Below are 21,498 nucleotides of genomic sequence, written 5' to 3' on the forward strand. Positions count from 1 at the left end.
TGTTAGACCAAGCCTGGCACAGAGAAGGTGCACAGAGAACCATGTTGTCTGGAAGCCATTTGGAGCGTGAAGACCTGGGTCAGGAGAAGGATAGGATGTTTTTGCCATTCATGGAGTTGGAAAGTCCCTGAGGAACATGTGCCCTGGTGTAGATGGGACTCCCTGCCAGAAATTAAAGATGTGGGATGAATTCTTCCACTGCCACCACCACTAGGATGGTTTTGCATGGCAGTGTTTAGGTTCTCCTTTTGCTCCCCAGAGGTCTTCTCCCAAAGCAACCATGAGTTTGGGAATAACCAAGAGCCACAGGCCACAGCGTTAGAGATGTTACCTAAGTGTCTCCTGTGATCAGTTGTAGGTAGCAGTCATATACACCCTGAACAAGATGGCCAGGGCCCGTCCATCCATCCACCCACCCTCAGGGAGCACGTAGTGTACCAATGAATGAACATGACATCGGTAACAGAATAGTGATGACCATTAGCATTTGCTGCATGCCAAGAATGTGCAAGCACTGTTTTTGTGCTTTATGCATGCCCTCTCACTTAATTCTCACACCAACCCTGTGGAGGAGGTACTATTATTGTGTCCAATCTACAGATGAGAAACTGAGGAAGAGGGAGGTTAAGTAGCTTGCCAATAGTCATCCAGACAGGCAGTGGCCCAATTGGTTAGAACCCAGACAGTCAGAGCCCAGAGCCTGTACTGCTAATCACTGTGCTATATCTGCTGCCTCTCCATTTGTGATAGGCCAAGAAAAGAAGGAAACCGGGTGTCCTTGTGGAGAGGGGCCAGGGCAGGGGTGGTTGTAGCTAGGATGGTCAGGGAAAGCTTTTCTGCTGAGGAGGGTGTGGCTCAGTTGAGACCTGATGCACAAGGAGGAGCCAGCCTGGTAAAGAACCTGGGAAGACACAATTCGGGCAGAGGGAGCAGTATGTATGGAGGCCATGAAGGGAGAGTGAGTCTGGGAGAAGGGACTGAAAGAAGGGTCCTGTGGTTGGAGAGTAGGAGGTGAGGAGGGGATAGGAGACCAGGTGGGTGGGGCCAGGGCTGGATCCTGTAGGCTGGGGGAGGAGGCTACACAAGGGTGGTGAAACGTTATCCAGTGAGGGATAGGGAGCTCTCCCGCTAGAGGTCTCCCATTGCTCACATTGCAGTCCTGGAGGAATCCCCATGGGATTTTTTTTACCTTTTCCTCTCACCTCTGCTGTCCCCTCAACTATTGTGTTGGGTGTGGATCAGAGGATGCCAGGCACTTGCTAGTTGTTCAATCAGAAGAAGATGCTATTTCCTTCCTCTTGTAATCAGTCCTCACTCTCTGGCTCTGTATTTTATCCCCCATCTGTCTTTCCAGGTTCCCATGGGCCTCCCCTCCTAGCCAATCCACCTTCTCCAGTCTTCATCATGCATTCCTGTGTCATAGGGTGACGTAGGAATAGGCACAGGGTGACTGGGTGCATTGAGGTGGGGTACCTCACCCAACCTGAGTAGGTACTCCAGAAGGGCTTCCTGGAGGAGAAGGTGGTGTTTTGTGCAAAGGTACAAGAGAGGTCAGTCAGTATGGCTAGAGCTTCAGGTACACATGGCATAGTTTGAGAAGATGAGCCTGGGGAGCTAGGCAGGTGCTCAATCATGATTGTTCTCCCCCTCCCCACTCTTAGACTAGTTCAGGTCCTGGGCACGGAATTCTCTTGCAGGGGTGTGATACCCGAGAGCCTAGGCCAGGTGGAGACAGCCACATCCAGAGCATGATCTGAGCAGCAGCACATTGGAATGTGCACCCATAGAGCTGGCCCCGACACTGCAGGGGAGTGGGCAGACGTGAGGTAGATGGCACAAATGGGGAGGGATCACTGGTGGTGCCCAACAGAATGCCCTGAACTGCAGTGGGCAGCTACAGCAGCTTTTACTATGGGACTGGTGGCCTGGCAGCAGGCAAAGTGAGAGCAAGTAAGGGCCTGGCCAGAAAAAGGCCCTGTGAACTGCCTAGGAGGTCAGATTCCAGGCCAAGGGTTATGTGTTGCAGCTGAGAGGTGGAGATTCAGAAAAATCATTATACCTGTCAGTTTCCTGCCTCTATTGGTGGAAGATGCCTTCCAGAATGAGATGCACCAAGTCTCTTCCTTGGTGATTCCTAAATTTATTTGTGCCTCTCTCCTTTGGCCTTGTATTCTCCAGAGAGTTCCCTGGAGGGTGGAGGGGGTGTTGATCCTAGGAAGGGGCTGTCCCATCCAATGAGGAAGTTAGCTGGGCTGTGTCTGTTAAGTTCCCTGTAGTCCCATGGCTCTGCTCTAACCAAGTGAGTCATAGTCCAAGGCCTTTGGCTGCAGTGGGAAGTTCTGGGTGGATACTGGAAGGGTTGGGTCTTGCCACTGACTCACAGTGTGACCTGGGTCACTCAGCCTAGGTTTTCTCATCTGTAAAGTGAGTAGTTCCACCCATGGGTCTCAGGAGCCTTGAAGAGTTCAGTCATTTGCAAGGGTTGTTTCAAATTCATCGGCATTCTTTTCAATGCCTTGAGGTGGCGGTCTCGGGATTAGGCCCCCAAAACCCTGTCTAAACTTGGAAGGTGTCAGCTGTCAGTGGTGACCCACTCACCCCTCCCTCCACTTCTTTCAGGGTGAGAAACCCCTCAAGCTGTGCGGTCACTGTCACCATCACTGCTGCTGCTGAGCAGCCTCATGTTTACATCCCAGCCTCCCCAAGTGAACCAGACTCCAGCTCATCGAGGTAAGAAGGGACTATCTGGTAGATGTTTGCTGGGCTCTTTCCTCCCTGCACCTAAAGGCTTTTGTCCCATGTCACTTGCCTGACATTACTATAGTGCCTCCCCCACCTCCCAGCAGCTCATTGGTCAAGGGGCTACACAGTGCAATCCAAGTCACCTCAATATCACCTCCTGTTTGTGGGCCTGGACAGAATCCCATCATATCCCTTTCTCCCTATCCCAATGAGAAGCTGAGGTGGCACTTCCTAGGGCTCTGCCATCCATAGGACCTAGTTGATATCTCTTGGGGAACATGCCTGAGAAGGCCAAAGAAAGCCCACTGAGGCCAGAGCCTGTGTCTGTCTCTCTCGTTACCTGTTGTGAGGAGAGGTGCACACCTGCTCTCTCATCCGCACTCCTGGCCCCACCCGCAATCTTAGAGTGCAGGAAGGGAGCCATTGCAGGGAGGCTGAGTGAGGGGCCGGTGTGTGGTGGGGGGATCAGAGGGTCCTTTGTGACATCAAGCCAGCAGGCTGGAGTACACAGTATGAAAATGGGGTGAAATTTGCGTCTGTGGTCAGCCCAGCATGAGGCAGACCTTGTTTTCAATGTTGCCAGTGGCCTGTCCAGGGTGAGTTGATTTCCAGGCCTCTGGAACTCCAGGGGTGAGAAGGGAGAGGTTAGATTGCTGGTGTAGATTCTCACAGAGTGGCAAAGACTGATACTGTAGGATTGAGGCTTAGAGGCTTTCCTGGTCATGGGTGAAAGGGAAAGAAAACACAGTCAGAGAGGAGAATGGAAAGTCCGCTGAACTAAAGTCTGGGGCGGGGGTGGGGTGTGCCTCCCGCAGTGTTGAGATCTGCATGGAGGAGGACAGCATATTGCCACTGGCTGCAGGGAGCCTCTTTCTAGGACTCTCACATCCACACACGTCAAGCTGAACTAACTGATGGGCTTTGGTTTCAGCCCGAGTCCGCAGAGGGCTCAGCTGTCCAGCAGCTCGCCTTTGCTGCTTTCTTTGCCTGGCAGTGGCTGGAGCCCACCAGCGCCTGTACCCCCAGACTTACCAGGAGCTCCTTCACTTCCTTCAAACCAGGTGGGGGTCCTCCTAGCCATGGACCCCTCCTTTGGGCCAGACCCAGTCCCCTGGAATCTTCCAGTATACCTCTTTCTGTTCTGCTCTGATCCTACAGCAAAGGGATTCTCTTCGTGAAGGAGTACATGAATGCTAGTGAGGTATCTTCGGCGAAGCCAGTGTCCCCACGCAGGTAAGAGCAAGTCCCCAGTCCTGCCAGGCCCTGTGTATCCTCATTCCTGCACCCCCAGTACTTCATCCAGGGCTTGGCCCAGAGTAACTTCTGTGTCATCATCTATCGAATGGATGAATGATTTGATTGCCCGCCGGGGTGAGTTCCACATTTCCAGCTGTTCTGCCTAACTCGGTGCCTTTGCATTCCCCCTTTACTGTTACTTCATCCCGCACCCTACTTCATCCCTTTCTGCCTGTCTTTGTTTCTTAGTAGACTACACGCTTTCTTTTACGAAATCCTGAGAGCATCACTCTTCACAGGGCTTGTGGGGCCCTTAGTTAATTCCATCCTGTTCCAGAACACAGGGCTTCCCTCTTCAGCTCTCACTCTCTTTCCAGCATGCCATGTTGCCTCATTTGAATACATTTGAGATAAGCATAACTTTTCTCTCATCAGCTCTTCATCTGCTTGCTTCCTGATGCCATATGGAAGGGTACTTGCATGGCACCTCAGTTAGAAACTAACCCACACTGAGACAGCAGCCCCCGGGAATGTTTTGTATGCCATAGCATTCCTACTGCTAGGGTGAGGATGCTGTGGAATGATGAGCATGGGTGTAGGGGTCAAGTTCAAGCACCAGCTTGGCCCCCATTGACTGGATCATTTTGGACAAGATGCTCAACCTTTCTGAGCCTCAGTTTTTTCGTCTATAATTCCTTAGGGTGGTTTTTCTCAACAGCTTTATTGAGATATAATTCACATATCATAAAACTCACTCTTTAAAGTGTCCAATCCAGGGGTTTTTAGTAAATTCACGGTGTTGTGCAGCCATCACCACTATCCAATTACAGAACATTTTCATCACCCTGAAAGGAAACCCCTTACCAATGAGCAGCCCCCCATACCACTAGCCACAGCCCCTGGCCACTGACCTATTTTCTGTCCCTATAGCTTTGTTCAGGGAAGTTTTGAAATTAGAAATAATGTATGTAGAACTTCCAGCACCCCCAAGGGAGCTGTCTTTGCCGTTTAGCATTTGCCTCTGTGAGTGTCACTTGACTGAACTCTGTCCATCTCCTGGTTTTTCTTCTCCCAGTCTCACGACTCTATTAAATTTAATTATTACACTCTGACAGTTAGATTTACATTAAAATTGAATTTAATATTCAGTCAAAATATTACCTTTTATGGGGCTGGCCCTGTGGTGTAGTGGTTGAGTTCACGCACTCCACTTCAGCAGCCCACGGTTCGCAGGTTCAGATCCCGGACATGGACCTAGCACTGTGCATCAGGCCACACTGTGGCAGCATCCCACATAAAACAGGGGAAGGTTGGCACGGATGTTAGCTCAGTGACAATCTTCCTCAAGCAAAAAGAGGAAGATTGACGACAGATGCTACCTCAGAGCCACTCTTCCTCACGCACACACAAAAATATAGTACATCTTATGAAAAAACGGTAGACTTTCTTTATTGGATAATGAGACTTGTGTAGTCTAGTGTGTTTTCCCCTTTTGCTTTATCTTCCAGACGACTTAGAGATAAGCTTAATCCTCCGAAGCAATCAGAACCTGGGCTGAAATTCTAGCTCACCCCTTACTCCGAGCATGACCTTAGGCAGGTCACTTAGCCTCTGAGCAGCACTTTTCTTAACTACCTCCTGAGGTCACCACCACATGGCTCCAGTGAGAACGGTAGCTTCACTAAAGTGTATCCCAGGGCTTGTAAGCTGATCACCCTTCTCTGGCAATAGTTTTTTTTTAAAAAAAAGAATTAGTTTTCGTTATAAAAAATCATATTATGAAAAATGAAGATACAAAAAGGAGATAGCCTCATCCCTAACCCCACCGTGTAACCCAAGCCCAGGTATTACATTGGAATGTTTCCTTCCCTTTTTGGTTCCTGTCCCTGGTACCTAATTTCTGCTGTGAGTGGGTTCCTGGTGACGGTCACAGTATAACCTAGACACCTATGTGGGGAGAAAAGCCCTGCTCCTTTCCCACTGGTCAGGGAAACTGGGAGTCTTCCGGGCATACACAGCCTTGAGAATCCCAGCCCCCCGCCCCCCCGTCGTTTTCCTCACCGTGGCAGATCTTTGCCCCCCATGCAAGGGCTCTTCTCCAAGAGAATTATGCCTCCTTGGCAGCAAGTTCAAAGCTTCCCCTGCCATTTAGCATAACAGATGACAGCTGGCCATGCAGAGTCATATCTCAGCTTGTGGCCACAGGGTTAATCAGAAAAGCGTTCCCCACTCATGACTAGTAGTGATCTGGCTCCCGTCTTCTGCCCTCTTCTCCCCCCTCACACTCTCTGAAGCATCAGGAGCGTTGAGGACTCATTCAACATGGAGAAGAAATCCCCATGTGACAGCACCCCTTACTCTGAGAGGTAAGTCTGCTGTCTTACCTGGGAGCTCTGACCCACTTGCAGATCTGTCACATCACTGCGTAGGGTGGTGCTTCCCTTATTGGGATGGCACACTTGTGGCAACTAAAGCCTTTAAACCGAGCTAAGATCAGAAGACAAACACATAGGCCTCTGAGAAGGGAGATGGTGGGGTCCGAAAGCCCAGGGGCTCGTGTCAGCAGGAGAGGCCCCTGGGATTAGAACCAAATTGATGACTTAATGAACCTGCAAATCTGACCAGATGGAGAAAAGCTACAAAAGAGAGTGGTGTGTGGGAAATGAAGAAAAGTGGACTGCTGTCATCAAGAAGCCAGAAAAGAGCCAAGAAGAGCCATTCATTTGGAATAAAGGAACCTGCAGAGAATACCTCATTCAGCAGTTTCAAAAACTGACACTAAATGACAGCAGTCATAAGATAGTCTTAATGATAAAGAAGCCCTATTTTTAAATTCTTGGAATAGGGTAGAAAGGAGTCTTAGAGATGTAGTTCACTCAGGTCACAGTGAAGGAAGCAGGTCTGGAAGGGGTAAATAACATGCCTTAAGTCACACAGGGAGTCAATGGCAGAGCCAGGACTAAACCCCTAGTCAGGGATGTTTCTACTGACTATGGACTAGAACTGGTTTTGGTAAAACATGCAGGAGGAGCAGGGCTGTGATGAGGGCAGGAGTCTTTAGCAACACTGTCGAGAGACAGCCCTGGGCCAACAGCAGGACAGAAGGACCAAACAGACATCCCTGGTAATTCTGGGCCATTGAAGGGATCCAGAGTGGCTCCAGGTTGGTAACACCACCCTTGGCTCCTATTCAGAAGGAGACCCAAATCTCTGGAAGAAAGCACCCCCACTTTAGACCTGAAGAGTCAGGGCAGGCAGTTCTGTCTGAGGAGGAAAACCAGGGGTGACTCAGGAACAAAGGCAGGAATCCTGGAACTGGGGAGATACTCAAGCTAGAAGTTGGTATCTAGAACTTCAGCCTGAGATCCCAGCAGGCTCTACAGGCAGACTGACTTTGTGATAGTTCCTGGAGTACCACAGGGGCAGGGTGTGTCTGAGAATGTAGGGTCCAAAAGGTACAGCTCATTGGTCCCAGGTGTGAAGAGAAAGGCCACCGAGGCAGGGTGCCAGGTAGGGCATACAAGGACTTGTCTCCTGTAGGAGAAGACATGGGTCTTCCTGTTCTGGAGGGGAGCTGGACCCCCTAAGATGATATGCCAGGCAAGGTGGCAGGGAGAGGCAAGCTGCCTGGAATAAGAATCACATCAGGGTCTCCTCACACATGGTAGTGAGGATGGTGAAGATACATGGCCGGTTCCTGGAAATAATGCAAGAGTCTACAGTGTGCTGAGGCCTGGGTAGGCCCAGGGCCATGTGGCCAATTGCATACCACAGGAAAAGATGGCAGGCTGGGAATCCTGGCAGGAAACCTAGGCCTGGCCATGTCGAACCAGAGGACCTGGCTGCGTCACATCAGTAGTCTGCGTGCCAACCTGACTGCTGAGTTCTTGCTTTTCATCTCACAGAACAACTGGAGGGATCTGTACTTACTGCAGCCGGGAGATCCGAGATTGCCCAAAGATTACCCTAGAACATCTTGGCATCTGCTGCCATGACTATTGCTTTAAGGTAAGGAAGAGGGGTGGTGCAGCTGAGAACACTGTCCAGAGATAGGGAGTCTTATGGGTTCGGAGAGTATGGAAAAGGCTCGATCTCTGTATGATTATGCTCCATCTCAGAGGTTTTGCAGAGCTTGGAGTTGAATGAGCTCCCAACTCCAAGGAAGTGAATAAGTGCTGGCAGTTCTGTGTGTTTAGTGCTGTGGGGGAGGCAGAAGTGGTCTTCTAGGGAAAGACTAATTCCCAGCAGTGGGCCAAGAAGTGTGAAGGCCCTAGGGCAGGAGCGTGGAGTATTGTAGCTCGCATGGCTGGAATGGCATGAGTAAGAGGTGAGCAGTAGGAGCTGAGGTCACAAAGATGGCTGGGGGCTGGATCATGTAGGCCTCGGAGGACACAGAAAGACTTTGAATTTTTTTCTAAATACAATTGGAACCTACTACAGGGTTTGGGTGGGGTAGTGACAAGGTCTGATTCATGCTTTTTAAAGGATCCCTCTGGCTGCTAGGTGAAGGAAAGACTAGAGGGGCAAGAATGGAAAAAGAGAGACCAGAGGAGACTGTTGGAGTAGATCAAACTAGAGCAAACAGTCACTTGATTAGGGAGTTGGCAGTGGAGCTGACAAGATGGCCGCTGGATTGGGGTTACTGTTTGAAAGTAGAGCCAGCAGGTTACAGGGTGTGAGAGAGTGAAAGGAGTCAAAGGAAATTCAAGCTTGGGGCCCAGGCCATTAGCTGAAAGTGTGGTGGTGCCGTTTACTGCAATGGGCAGGACTTAAGGGGAGCAGGTATTCACGAGGGAAGGTGGAGCCCGGCGAAACTGAATATGCCTCAGGGAGAGCTATGTGGGAGGTCACCTGGTCATTTGGATGTATAAATTTGCCTTCCAGGGAAAGGCCAGGGCTGGGAGTTCACGGGGCATACATTTTCCCTGAGCCATCCCTGAGCTGTCGAACCTTCCTGGGTGGGTGGTAGGAGGGCTGAGGGCTGAGCCCTGTGGCTTTCTGGCATTTAGAGATGGGGTAGAGGAGAGGGTTTATAGAGGAGGCTGAGAAGTAATGGAGAATATGGTACCCCCAGTGACGCAGTTTCTCCGAAGACTGCAGTGGTCACCCTGTCGTGGTTGCTGAGCGATCAAACAGGATGAAACCTGACAGTTGACCACTGAATTTTGCAGCGTGGTGATCATCGATGACCTCAGTAGGAGCAGTTTTGGTGGCGTAATGGGGACCGAAGCCTGACTGGAGTGAGCTCATGGGAGAATAGGACATGTAGAAATGGAGAGAGGGAGTCTGAAAGACTCTCTTGAGGGGTTGGCTTTGTAGGGGAGCAGTGCAAGCAGCCAGTGGCGCAGAGGTGCTGAGCATGGGTTTGTGCTGACGGGAGTGATGCAACAGAGAGCAAATACTGATGATGCAGGAGAGAGACAGGTTGGTAGGAGAGAGAGATAGGTACCAGTTCACATGTGGGTCACATACAAAGAGGTTCCCAGATTGGGTGGAGGAAGAATAAGGAATTTCTTCAGCCGTTGCTTCTGTGTTCTCAGCCAATAAAAATAGGGTCATCTGTGAGTGAGGGGTAAGGAAGGAGTGTTGGATGTTTAAGGAGAAAGGGGAGGGTGTCTCAGAGGGGAGGGCAGATGGACGAGAGGGAAGTGGGGGCTGTGCAGAGCCCGCTTGATGTGAGGGCTCATGGATTGCTACCGAGACCGGTCAGCGTGGTCCTGTGTTGTTCCCCGCCATGCTCTGGCAGGAGTGAAGCCGGGGGAGTTGCATTTACTGGGGTGGAGATTTTGCCCGGTGACTTGGCAAGATTGAGACTGTGCGCAAGGGAACAATAACAGTGAGGTGGTGGGCTGGTCCACATGTTGAAGGTCCCAGTGGTGACAGGGACCTGTACAAGTGAGCTGGAGGACGTGGGAGTCAAGGAGTGGGACATCTGACTTGCAGATTTAGGATGCAGTGCACTTATTGGTAGTGACAAGGGCAGCAGTTCTCACACTTGAGCACGTGTCAGCGTCCCCTGGAAGGCTTGTTAAGACATAGAGCACTGGGCCCCAGTCCAGTTCCTGACTCAGTAGGGCTGAGTGGGACCTGAGAACTGGCCTCTCTAACAAGTTCCTAGGTGATGCTGAGGCTGCTGGTCCAGGGACCCCACGTAGAGTCTAGCCAGAGCAGTGGCTGAGGCAGAGAAGGGGCCCAGAACATTGAAGGAAAGGAGTGGAAGGCCAGTAGTGGGGAGCTCCTCCACCTGTGTGGATCCAGGATGAACTCACAATAGGACAGGAGTAGTGGTGGAAGGAGAGAGAATGATCTGGATATAAAAATCATTGACAGAGAAGCATGGCCTGGAGAGCAGCAGATGTTTACAATAAGAAGGTGGCAGGAGGAATAATTTGAGGGCAAATGGTCTTCCGTGAACTCCAAGTAGGATTATATTTTTCAACCTAAAGATCATGACATGTGGTTTGGCAAAGAACATTTTGTTTTCCTGATTCCTGGACTTACATGAAAAGTCCTAAAAGATTTTGTCAACTTTTGGTTATATACTTAATTACAGGGAAGCCTGTTAAACACAGAGCAAAATGACGGGAGTGTGAGACCTAAGGAACTCTTGACACTAAATGTTGGGGGGAGGGTGCAGTCAGAGTGGGCCTGAGTCCCCAGGCAGGCTTTGTGAGGGAGGTGGGCCTAGAGTCGGGAGTGAAGGGGCACACAGGTATTTTCCAGGTGGCTGAACATGGGCAAAGGCCACTGCACGTGGCCGTGGGGCAGCACACCGTGATGCATGCAGAGGAGGAGTAGGAAAGCAGGAGGCCAGGGCGCGGGAGGAAGAGGCATGGAGGGGCAGAGATCTTAAACTCGCCTGATCGGGCCTCACATAAGGGCTGAGGAAGTTGGAGTTGTGGCAAAATAGTGAGAGCTTGATATTCTTGGTGGATTCTTGGAAGATGGGCCAGGAGCACAGAAGTGGAGAGGGTGTCATTTCTCTAGGATCGCAGAGCCGCTCAGAACCCAGGGTCACAATCCGGCTCCAACATCAGAGCCCACGTGATCCCAGCCACACTCTGCTGCCTCCCAGGAAATGTCATCTCCTTACTCAATTTCATTTGTAGAAACCAGTTCGTCACTACCCTTAATTGTAGGTTTTTCTTATCTTTATTAAGTTGACATAACATTTTAAAAGATTAGTTTGTATGGTTACATTTAGGAAAAAAGAGAGGACACCCATGGCTACAGCATCATAGCAACTCTTCAGGGGTCCTGTTCTCCACAGTGTGAGGCATGTTGCAAGCCCAGATTGTTGATTTTTTTCTGTGTTCCTAAAAGGGACCCCCTAAATGGGTCTGCACCGTCAGTTGGCTAAGTTGAGGTTCAAGTCCTGGTCCACAGTGACTAAAATGATAGAAACATGATACATGAACCAGAGGACTAATTAATTTACAGTGAGAGAGAAAACTGCCAGGAGAAAGGAACTGAAAAGTAGAAAGAGCCAGCTAGAAGCTTGCCGTTGGAGAGGGGCTTGGTGAGAAGGAGCAGAGGGAGTTGAGGACCTTAGCAGCTGTTCTCCACTGCTCTCAGCACCCTTTGCAAGCTGGAAGCCAGAAGGCTCAGCCTGGGGCAGGCCTAGAGATGGCTGGAGACCCAGAGCCATGGGGACTCGGGCTCCTCTTATTTGAGACTGTCGGCAGGCCACCCTGCCCTGACCCCAGGACCAGGAGGGTCCACTGCACATGGCTGGCTCTTGTCATCCTTTAGGTGTTCACTGGAGAGGCAGGTTTGAGAGTCTTGAGGTCAGAGGGTCCGGACTGCTGAAATAGCCTTTTATTTTCATTTCCTTGGGCCTTTGTATCACCTTCCTTTGGACCTTAAATATCACAACTAATGTCCCCCAGCCCTCCTACATCAGCAGTGACCTTGCCATTTACTGAGCAGTTACTTTATGTCTGGCCAGGGCTGAGTGCTCTAGGTGGGCTGCCTCACTACATGCTCCCACGACCTGCCAGCGTGCCCATTCTATAGCCAAGGAAAGGGAGGTGTGGAGCGCCTCAGTAACTTGCCCAACCCCACCCAGCTAATAAGTAGTGTGGCTCTAGGGCTCAAACGCGGGCCCAATTCTGAAACCTGGGCTCCTAACCACTATGTGATTGTGCTGCCTGCTAGTTTTTGTGATTTTTTTCTTTTTTCAGTTTGAATTTTGTCTCTCTTTTCTGCTATTTTTTTATTGTTTGCTTCGAAGTCTAGGATGTGCCACCAGCTCTGTACCTGCCTGCCTATCTTGGTCAGGCGCCCCTTCCCTACGCCACTTGTTGATGTTGCTTTACCTGTGTGTTGACCTCCAGCTTGCTTTCTCTTTCAGTGTGGGATTTGCGGTAAACCAATGGGTGAGCTCCTGGATCAGATCTTCATTCACCGTGACACCATCCACTGTGAGAAATGCTATGAGAAGCTCTTCTAGGTGGGTGCTGGCACCCCAAGGGCCAAGCAGCCAGGAGACTTATTCGGGGAAAGAAATGTGCCCTGGTCTATCCCTGAGTCTTGACCAGGACACTGCTCTCTCTCTTAGCCTGTATGTTCAGGAGGCCCCAAGTCCTCATGTCCCTGTTGCCTTATGATACTTTGAAGTCTCAGGTGGCACAGATAATGACCTTCCCCGGGGACACTTCTAAGTTGCAGGGGTCATAGTCTCTTCCTGTCAAGAAGTGCTGTCTGTGCAGCACCTCAGCTGAGCCCTCTGGCTGCCCTGAGGTGCCGGCCAGGCCTGTGCTGTTAACCTCATTTGGGGACAAGGAAATAAAGACCTAGAAATGAAAAGGGTCTGGGGAACCCCCCAGCTAGTGGATGGCAGACTCAGGACCTCAGCCTCGCACTTCAGATTCACATCCAGGGATCTCTGCTACAGTCCCCTGGACCACCTCCACCATTGCTCATATAGTGTCAAATCAGGACTTGACAGCCAGAGTGTTCAGTGAAACGAGATACAGCTTGGGGCCAGCAGCAGGTAAAGGCGAGAATAAGCTGGCATGCGTGGGTGGGGATGGTGCTGTCCTGGGGCTGGCCCGACCAGGAAGGGCTGCTTGGGCAGTCTCTGGGCCACATTGCCATCACTGCCTGAGGAGAGGTTTGCCTGTTAAAAGCCCAGTGTCCCAACTGCGTGGGGCCTAGTGCCAACAGGACACTGCCGTTCCAGATCCTGGCAGTCCCTCCTCCTTAGCACCTCCTCAGCTAGAAGCACAGATCAGAATACCTCCCTTGAAGGCAATGGGAGTGGGTGGCCACCAGGCTCTCCACCGGCTACAAGCATGTTCTGCCTTCTCTCCAGAAGATGCATTGACTTGGACTGTTGCTCCTGATGCCTGGAGCAGTCAGCCACGCCAAGAGCCTCTGACTGGTCATCGGGTTGGATGTGTATTTCCAATCTCATGGCTACTTCTATTTTCTTTTCGCTCCCTCAGGCTGAGAAGAAGCTGATGACTCCTGGACAAATTTGGCTGTCCGCAGTTGCCCCGAGTTCCCTCACTTCCTCCCTCCCCATTTGATTTCTTCATGCTTTTGCCTTTCTCAAGTTGAACCTTCTTACATCCAGTAGTGTATCTTAATGATGCTATGATCACTACTTGTGTGTGTAACTTTTTATAGCTTAGAAATCACATCACATCCAATGATCTCATTTCAGGCTCAAGCAGAGAGGATTGAACAAGGATTCCATCTTGGCCTAAGACAGGTCAGCCTCCTTGTATGATAGGCATGGACAAGAGCATGGGGTTCATTATGTCCTGACTCTTGGGACAGAGAGCACATCCCATTCTGGTTCACCACTGTGAGTGTACCTTTGGGACTTGAGAGCAGAAGGAGACCCCCTGAAGCTTCTGAGGGGCCAGGTTGAAGACTGTTGACCATCCCTGGTGGGTAAATTGCAGACACTGAGTGCTAGGGATTGGCATAGGCTAATGTTTGGCTTGCCCGTTTGCCGTATATATTTTTTAAACTTTTCATACACTTTTAAAAGTAGGTAGTTACTTTTGATTGAGTTCTATAGCAGATTTTAGTTTTACCTCTTTCTACTCACCTTTCTCTATAGCTGAGTTTTGTCCCACAGGCATGTGGGGATGTATTAGAAAGTTTACACAATTAGGTTTAAATTCTATAGGATGTGATTCTTGGGGGGCTACTGACCAAAGGGACATCTGTGTCTGAATCTTGATAGGTCATCAATACCTTTGCCCTCAATTCCCAATCCCTAATCTTTATGCAGAAATCCTCTAAAGTAGGTTTTAGGGTATATAGGCTCTAGCAGGATTAAGAAGGGTGAAAAGCAGCCGACATTTCTTGAGGCCTTGCTACATACCAAGCATTATCACAAAGTCATGACATTGATCCCCATACTAATCTTGTGCAGAGGGCATTCTCATCCCCAATTTACAGATGAGGATATTGAGGCTCAGAGAGATGGTCATTGCATTGTGCAGAACCATTGCTGTCTCTCTCCACTAACAGTAACCACAACGGTGAGCATCGATTCAGTGCTAAGTATGTGTCAAACACTGTGTGGAGGTTACCTAATCCTACACCAGGTAAAACTGCCCCCCTCAGGCCTCCTCTGAGGCACAGTCTTACAAAGAGGGGGAGGTGTGAAATCACTTCTCCTGTGGGCATCCTGGGTCCCCCTGTGAAGTACCACAGAGACCAAACTGTCCCCCTTCTCTCTCCTCCCCTTTCCACGAAAACACTTCTGAACTGAGATGGTCTCAGCTGGGAAGAGATTTGACTCACAGACCTTCCCAAGAGGAGCTTGTCAACCCAGGGAAAGCTCTAGTGGGCTAGCCAATCTGAGCACAGGGCCTTCAGTGACCTCGTATATTCCAGTCCAGAGCCTGTCCCAAACTAGCAGCAACTGCTGGGGCCCCAGGTCCTCAGAATCTGGAAACCTGTCACCAGCTGGACAGATGCAGGCCCATCCGTGCAATTAGGTGATTCTCTGCTTGGCTTCACCTGGGCTTCTCTACCTTTGGCACCAGCATCACTGTGTAAGCTCCCCAAGAGGAGGAATAACCTGAGGGTTTTTCTGATGAAAAATGAAGGCCTCTTCTCTTGATTTAATTAGAAAATGTCTCTCCATCTCTCTCCAGTTTCTGAGCCCTGTGCACATTGGCTGGTAGACTGGTTCTTCCTGTCAAATGATCAGAGAGGATCCATTTATTTGCAAAGAGATGCATCAGATTTGCTCTGGACGGGGAAAGTGGTACAATATGACATGTGCTGACACTAAATATGACTGGTCTTCCTCAAGTCTAGCCCTCAGCATGAGCCTTGGCACATGGTAGGCACTGACACGTAGGGGCTGAATGAATGAGTGAAAGGGAAAAAAAGGTCGCTCTTTGGGTGGGAGGTGCCATCCCTGAGTCTTGGTGCTACAGACCCGGCTGATGGAGTTCAGGATGAAAAGGTCCAAGATAGGCTGGCTTCCCTACCTTCAAGATACACTCTGCTTTTAAGGTAGTTTTAGAACCAATATGCAAGATAGTGACAGAAAGCTTGTGAAATCAGTATTGATTTCAATCCAAAACAGCCTCTCTCATGGCTAAAAAGGCACAGAATTCTGCAGACTTAAGGAAGAGGGGTGGTTGCATTACACTTTTGCTTTTTAATTGCCTAGTGTTTTTAATCATACTTGCTTAACCCACATTAATGTACACAATTATAATAAATGTTAAGATATTACACGTGTTAAAGTTTCCTTTTTTAAGTGTAATAATTTGGTATACTTGGCTGTGTGATTTATTTTCTCCTATTACCTGAAGCCATTCTCTCTTCAAAAGCAAATGCTTTAAGAAGTATCAAATCTAAAGAGAAAAGAATAGGAAGGTCGAGAAACTATGCATGCACAGAAGTGTGGAATTCTAGACTTATCAGATCTTAACAAAGAATATTTTATTCTTTTGGGTCCATCCTCTCTTTCATTACTGTTGCAGACAGATGACCACCTAGTCCTTATTGCACACTTGCAGTGACCAGGAGCTCAGTCCCTTACAAGCCCATTCTGTCTGTAGACAGTCCCGTTATCTAATGCCATCTGTAGGATTTCTTTCCCTCTGAATGTCTTCTGAACACTAGGCTCTGCCTGTGAATGGTGCCTGTGATACCACACCCCCCGCCATGCTCTCCACTGCCCAGGGAACTACTTCTGTCTGCACTCTTCATAATGTGATCAGCATAATTTCCTCCTCTGGGTGCCTTCTTCACCTACTCTCTGCTTGGGAGTGTGTGAGTCTCTCTCTGAAGTTTCCTTTGGCTATGAGAGATTGCTACAGGACATTTTTTGTGAGTACTGTTTGCACATTCATATTTTTAACAGCTTTATTGAAATATATTTAATACACAAGGAACTGCACATATTTAGGGCAGACTTTTATTCAGAAGAATTATTATAGGGGGAAGAGACTTGCAATAGGGGGAGGGGTGCTTTTACAATAGCGAGAATGCTGTGACCAGAAGCTCTGCAAGCATCTGAAGAGTTAGGCAAAAAGAGTTTTTCTTTTATAAAGAGGAGTAAGAAAGGCTAGAAAGAATCAAATGTGGGGAAGTAGGGTAAAAAGGTAGCATGATGGCACAGTAGATCGGCAAATATTTCCCCCTGGGGCCAGCCTTTTCCCAGGAGAGGCTGCTGGCCGGCTTCGGCTGTGAGTGGGCCAAAGTTCAGGGGCCTGGAGGAAAGAGAGAAGCAAAACCAAAGTTTGATTAACAAGCATTTTGTTCCAGTTTACCAGTGGGTACAAAATTTAGCTAATTATTTTTGAGGCAAAGAATGGGAATTTGGAGGGTCTGTCTGGCCTTGTCATAGAGAAACAAGAGAGGCACCCTTGAGTCTCATCTAAGTCCTATGGGGAAGCGGGGTTCTTTACAGTAAGCCACTTCACAGGACACAAAGTGCGGCTTTCTTTGCTCTTTCCAGGGTCAGAGGGCTCATGTAAAATTCAGCATTGTCAGTTTCTCCTGTTGTTCAAGACAAACAACATTCATTCACCACTCAACAGACTAGAGGGGTCATTGATCTAAGTTGGGCAAAGCAGGGTCTAAGAAACAGTCTCCTGAGGACTCTTAGAGGCATTGCTCCTGCAAAATCAGCTGAATCATCTGTTGAGAAGTGATGGCAAAGGGTAGTTATTTTAGTGTCAGGCATCTTAAGACGGGGGTGCCTCTCATATAAAGGCCCGCATGACCTTCCTTACTAACCCAGTTAGTGACTTGTTCCAGAGAAATTTGGCCCCTGCGTGGTGTGCTGGGGTGATAGTCCTCTAAGGTATAGATCAAGTCATTGGCCTTTAACTCTCAGTGCTGCTTCAGATTCTGGCAGGGAAGGCCAGCTTCAAGGCAATCTGGAGTCTCCATGAGGATCTGGGCAGTCAGGTTTTAGGTCCTGGTAATGCCAAATCAGGAAGGAGGGAGAAAAATGAGAAGTGTTAGTTTGGAAGGTTGTAGTCAGCTACTGAAGGAAATTCGATACTGAAATTGACATTGAATATCAATTGTTCAATATTGATCAATTCCTTCAAGATATTGAAGGAATTCAAAACTGAAAATTTGGTAAGGGTTGACAATGTGTGCAAGATCACAGGGTTCATTCCAATTTACAGATAGGTAACAAAACCATGAAGTTGACAAAGAGGTGCAAAATAGCTCAAAGAGAATGAACAGGACCAGAATGTCATAACCCACAATAGCATGCTGTAGTTTTCTAATGAAATGCAAAATTTCTCTCTATGGTCACCTCCTCTTTGATCAAAGATAATCTCAGAGTAAGGTTATTTTTTATCACCAAATACCTGGTCTCATTAGATTTCACCTGATTACTTGCACAGGTGCAGCAAGAATGGTAATTAATTGTACAGGCCTTTTAAAGTTTGCTTTGCTAGAAGTTTTTATAAGGAATTTCAGATTGGACTTTTAAAAGCCTCTCAAGGTTAGGAAGTCAAGCCAAAAACTCACCACTGTATTTCACCCACAGTTCCCATATATTTTGGTGAATTCCTCTCTTCTTGAGGTTCATAAAATATCCTAAGTTTTCTTGGCCTGCCGGGAAGTGACCTTCCTTACTCACTTGTAAGGCTGGGCACTCTGTAAATGAGGTATCAGGCTGGGTTTCCCAAGAAGGTTTTGTAAGAATTGACTTCATAAACTCAACCTAGTTAAAATTGTCAGGTCATGCCTGATTCTCTGAGCATCATTCTCAAATACGACATTGTAGCCAAAGCCTTGGCCATATAACCAGTGTTTCCAATTATGTCCTGTTAACGAGGAGGATAGGTTCTTATTGAACCTAGGCAAATAATTGTATTGCCATGAAAATAAGAATGCCCAAAAAGAATTTCTGAATTCTGGAGGGATTTGGCAGGGAGAAAAAGATAAATGTTTCATTTCTGTTTATAAAAGTAGAGTCAGGAGTGCCCTTCAAGTTGCTAGATGAAATGCTGCCCAGTTCATGAAGTGTTTAATGAAGCCAATTAGATCTTCAAAAAAAATTATAGTCTACTAAATTGTTATGCGTTATGGATAGTTTAAGAGAAATGAGAAAGGAGCTCTTTATATCCAGAAAATAGAACATTAAAGCATCAGCAACATTCCAAACAAAACCCATAAGCATCCTTCATGAGTGCATTCAGTCCTATGTAATTGATTCCTGTTCTGCTCAGTCTTGGGCTAGCAGTCTCATGAACCCATCAGCTTCTTCACTAGAGTTCTGGAAATTCTGGCTCAGTCCAGTGGTAGGATCTCAAAGTTGTTGAAGCAAGGCCATCAAAAGTCTGTGCCTAAGAGCGCCTGGTGTAGTCCTCTCCCTAGGGGTCTGAGACAGTCCCTTTTTCTTTAAGAGAAGCCTTCTGGCCTGTAGCTGATTGCAAGTACTTTCAGGGAAGACTCAGTAAACTATCCGTGCCTGACAAATGATTTTAAATGCCCATAGTTAAAGATTTCATGTGAGTTCCTTACAAAAATAATGCAATTGAGTAGGAAATTTGGTCATTTCTGTGGCATGCAACATTTTAAAAGACAACCAGAATTATGACTGAAAATGCTACACTGTTGTTTAATATCAAGCAAAGCAGCACCAGGACACACCATGGACAGCGAGGGTGGTGGCACATCTCTAGGATCTTCAGAGAATTTCTAAAATATTTCAATTAATAACATTCTGCCCGCACACATTTAACCTAGGGAAGGTTAGGCATCTCTTCTGATTTGACAAAGCCTCCCATGCAACTCGATATATCAAATAAACCTACTCATTTCTAGCACCTCTGTTTTCACAAGGTGAAAGATCCTTTGTGATTTTCAAGGTCTCTCTGGGAAAATTCAAAGATTTGAGATCAAGATTCTATCACTTAGGATTTGAGTTTACGAAGGCAAAATATCAAAGTTTTCAGGAGGTTTGAACACTTTGTTAAATATGATCATGGGTCAGTGAGAAACACTACTTGGCTGTGTATTTAACCAAAGTGACAAAATATTTTAAAAGTTAATATAGGCGGTAATACAATTGTAAAGAACCTTAGTTCTTTCAAAAGTAAGACTTGGTTCTCAAGTAATTAAGGACATGATAAAATCAACATAAAGCAAAGAAAATTATTCTGATAAGATGTAGAATCTTTGTTTTCTAGGCAGATTACTCAAAAAGTAGAGAAAAACCTTTTACTACCTCTTATTAAGAGTAGACCAATAATCTAAGAAAATTTTTCCATTTTAACAGAGAAAAACAAATCCTAGTTTTGCATCAGTGTACTATTTGATATTACACCTCGTTTTTAAAAATCTCATAAACAGATTTAACTTTAGCCAACTTTGACCACAAGAAATAAAATTCCTTTTCTGTGACCCTTTTACAACTTTCCATATCTACTCAGGTTTTGTTCTGTGCTTTCAACTTTCTCATTCTGAACAACCAGTCATTTTAGTTCAGGACAAAATTACTCTTTAACAAAAACACATCCTGCATACCTTGTACATTTAATTTAATATAAATCTAAGGTTTTTTTTTTTTTTTTTTTTTTTTTTTTTTTGAGGCAGCTTAGCCCTGAGCTAACATCTGCTGCCAATCCTCCTCTTTTTGGTGAGGAAGACTGGCCCTGAGCTAACATCCGTGCCCATCTTCCTCTACTTTATATGTGGGACGCCTACCACAGCATGGCTTTCCACGTGGTGCCATGTCCGCACCCGGGATCCGAACTGGGGAACCCTGGGCCACTGAAGCGGAACGTGCACACTTAACCGCTGTACGACTGGGCGGCCCCTAAGTCTAAGGTTTTAAGTTACCAAAAGATCTTGGAAACTATCTTTAGGACTGACAAACTATATATGAAACATAACTACTATTGAAATGAAGTTGTTAGAATAAATTCACTTTCATTAATTCCTGAGAATAATAAGAGTATTCTATTTATAGAAGCAGTTAATTATCTTTAAACCAATAATAATAGAGCTCCTTGAAGGGATTTTATAATCTAATTTGGTAATACCATCAGAGATAGGAAATATTACATACACATACATGCACACAAAGCATACATATAAAACAAGTCCTGGGGATGTAATGTACAGCATGGAGACTATAGTTAATAATTCTCTATTGCATATTTGAAAGTTGCTAAGAGGGTAGGTCTTAAAAGTTCTCATCACAAGAAAAGAAATTTCTAACTGTGTGTGATGATGGATGTTAACTAGACTTGCGATGGTGGTCATTTTGCAATATATACAAATATTGAATCATTATGTTGTACACCTAAAACTAATAGAATGTGATATGTTTTCAGGGGTCTTTCTTACCCCTCACTGCTTTCCAGGATCGCAGAGCCAGAAGCCCGCTTTCCGTGTTACGGCCCTTTGTGATACCTTGTGATCCCTGTAACACCAGGGGGCTGAGTATCCCAAATAAAGCAAAAGAAATCTTTTCTGTTGCCAAAGGCCCACAACTTCTGATCCTGAAAAGTAATTACAGGCTTCAGAGCCCTGGTAGTCAAAGCATAGTCAGGGCTCTGCAGCATCAGAGTCACGGAGCTTTCGAGAAACGCCGAATCTCATTCCCAACCCAGTCCTCCTGACTCAGAACCTGCATTTTTATCAAGATCTCCTTGGGGTTTGTGCACACCTCCCAGCGTGCTACTGTGCCTCACCCGTGTCCTTTTCTGGAACAGCGCTTTTGGGTCCTTCGGCCCCCAGGGCAAACATTCCCATCTTCCCTCTGTGGAAGAAACCTCCTTCGGGAAAGGGCGGGAAGCGGTTTGGGTACCAGGTGGGTAATACTTGGTCGTGAAGTCAAGAGAATAATAGGAGAATGGAATCCTTTGATAGTTTTCTGTCTCTTGTGAAATGCAGGAAGCAGCTGCATTTGTGCCGTCCTCCCCTAGAACACAGCTCAGTACCTAACGGGGATCAGGAGTTTCCTTTAGTAAGCACCCACTGGGGCTTTCCTTTTGCACCCGGCCCTGCGCTGACTGCTTGGAATATTCAACTAGGGAGAGCGACTGGTGACCATCA

General features: G+C 47.4%; 1 protein-coding gene across 27 annotated transcripts in view; it reads left to right on the forward strand.

The window, feature by feature from the left end:
- ZNF185 (zinc finger protein 185 with LIM domain) overlaps positions 1–15,693 on the forward strand; it is a 66,934-nt gene extending 51,241 nt beyond the window's left edge. For 12 of the 27 annotated variants that reach the window (XM_070604511.1, XM_070604492.1, XM_070604509.1 and 9 more), the window contains 6 exons: positions 2,620–2,730; positions 3,901–3,975; positions 6,273–6,344; positions 7,884–7,986; positions 12,332–12,430; positions 13,428–15,693. In XM_070604511.1, the coding sequence (XP_070460612.1) occupies positions 2,620–2,730; positions 3,901–3,975; positions 6,273–6,344; positions 7,884–7,986; positions 12,332–12,430 (460 nt within the window). In that variant the 3' untranslated portion in view covers positions 13,428–15,693. The remainder of the gene's footprint in view (positions 1–2,619; positions 2,731–3,900; positions 3,976–6,272; positions 6,345–7,883; positions 7,987–12,331; positions 12,431–13,427) is intronic. The other 15 variants (XM_070604496.1, XM_070604513.1, XM_070604517.1 and 12 more) reach the window with 2 other exon arrangements.
- Positions 15,694–21,498: the final 5,805 nt, after the last annotated feature.

Source organism: Equus przewalskii, chromosome X (assembly GCF_037783145.1).
Source record: "Equus przewalskii isolate Varuska chromosome X, EquPr2, whole genome shotgun sequence".
In the NCBI taxonomy this organism is placed as follows: Eukaryota; Metazoa; Chordata; class Mammalia; order Perissodactyla; family Equidae; genus Equus; species Equus przewalskii.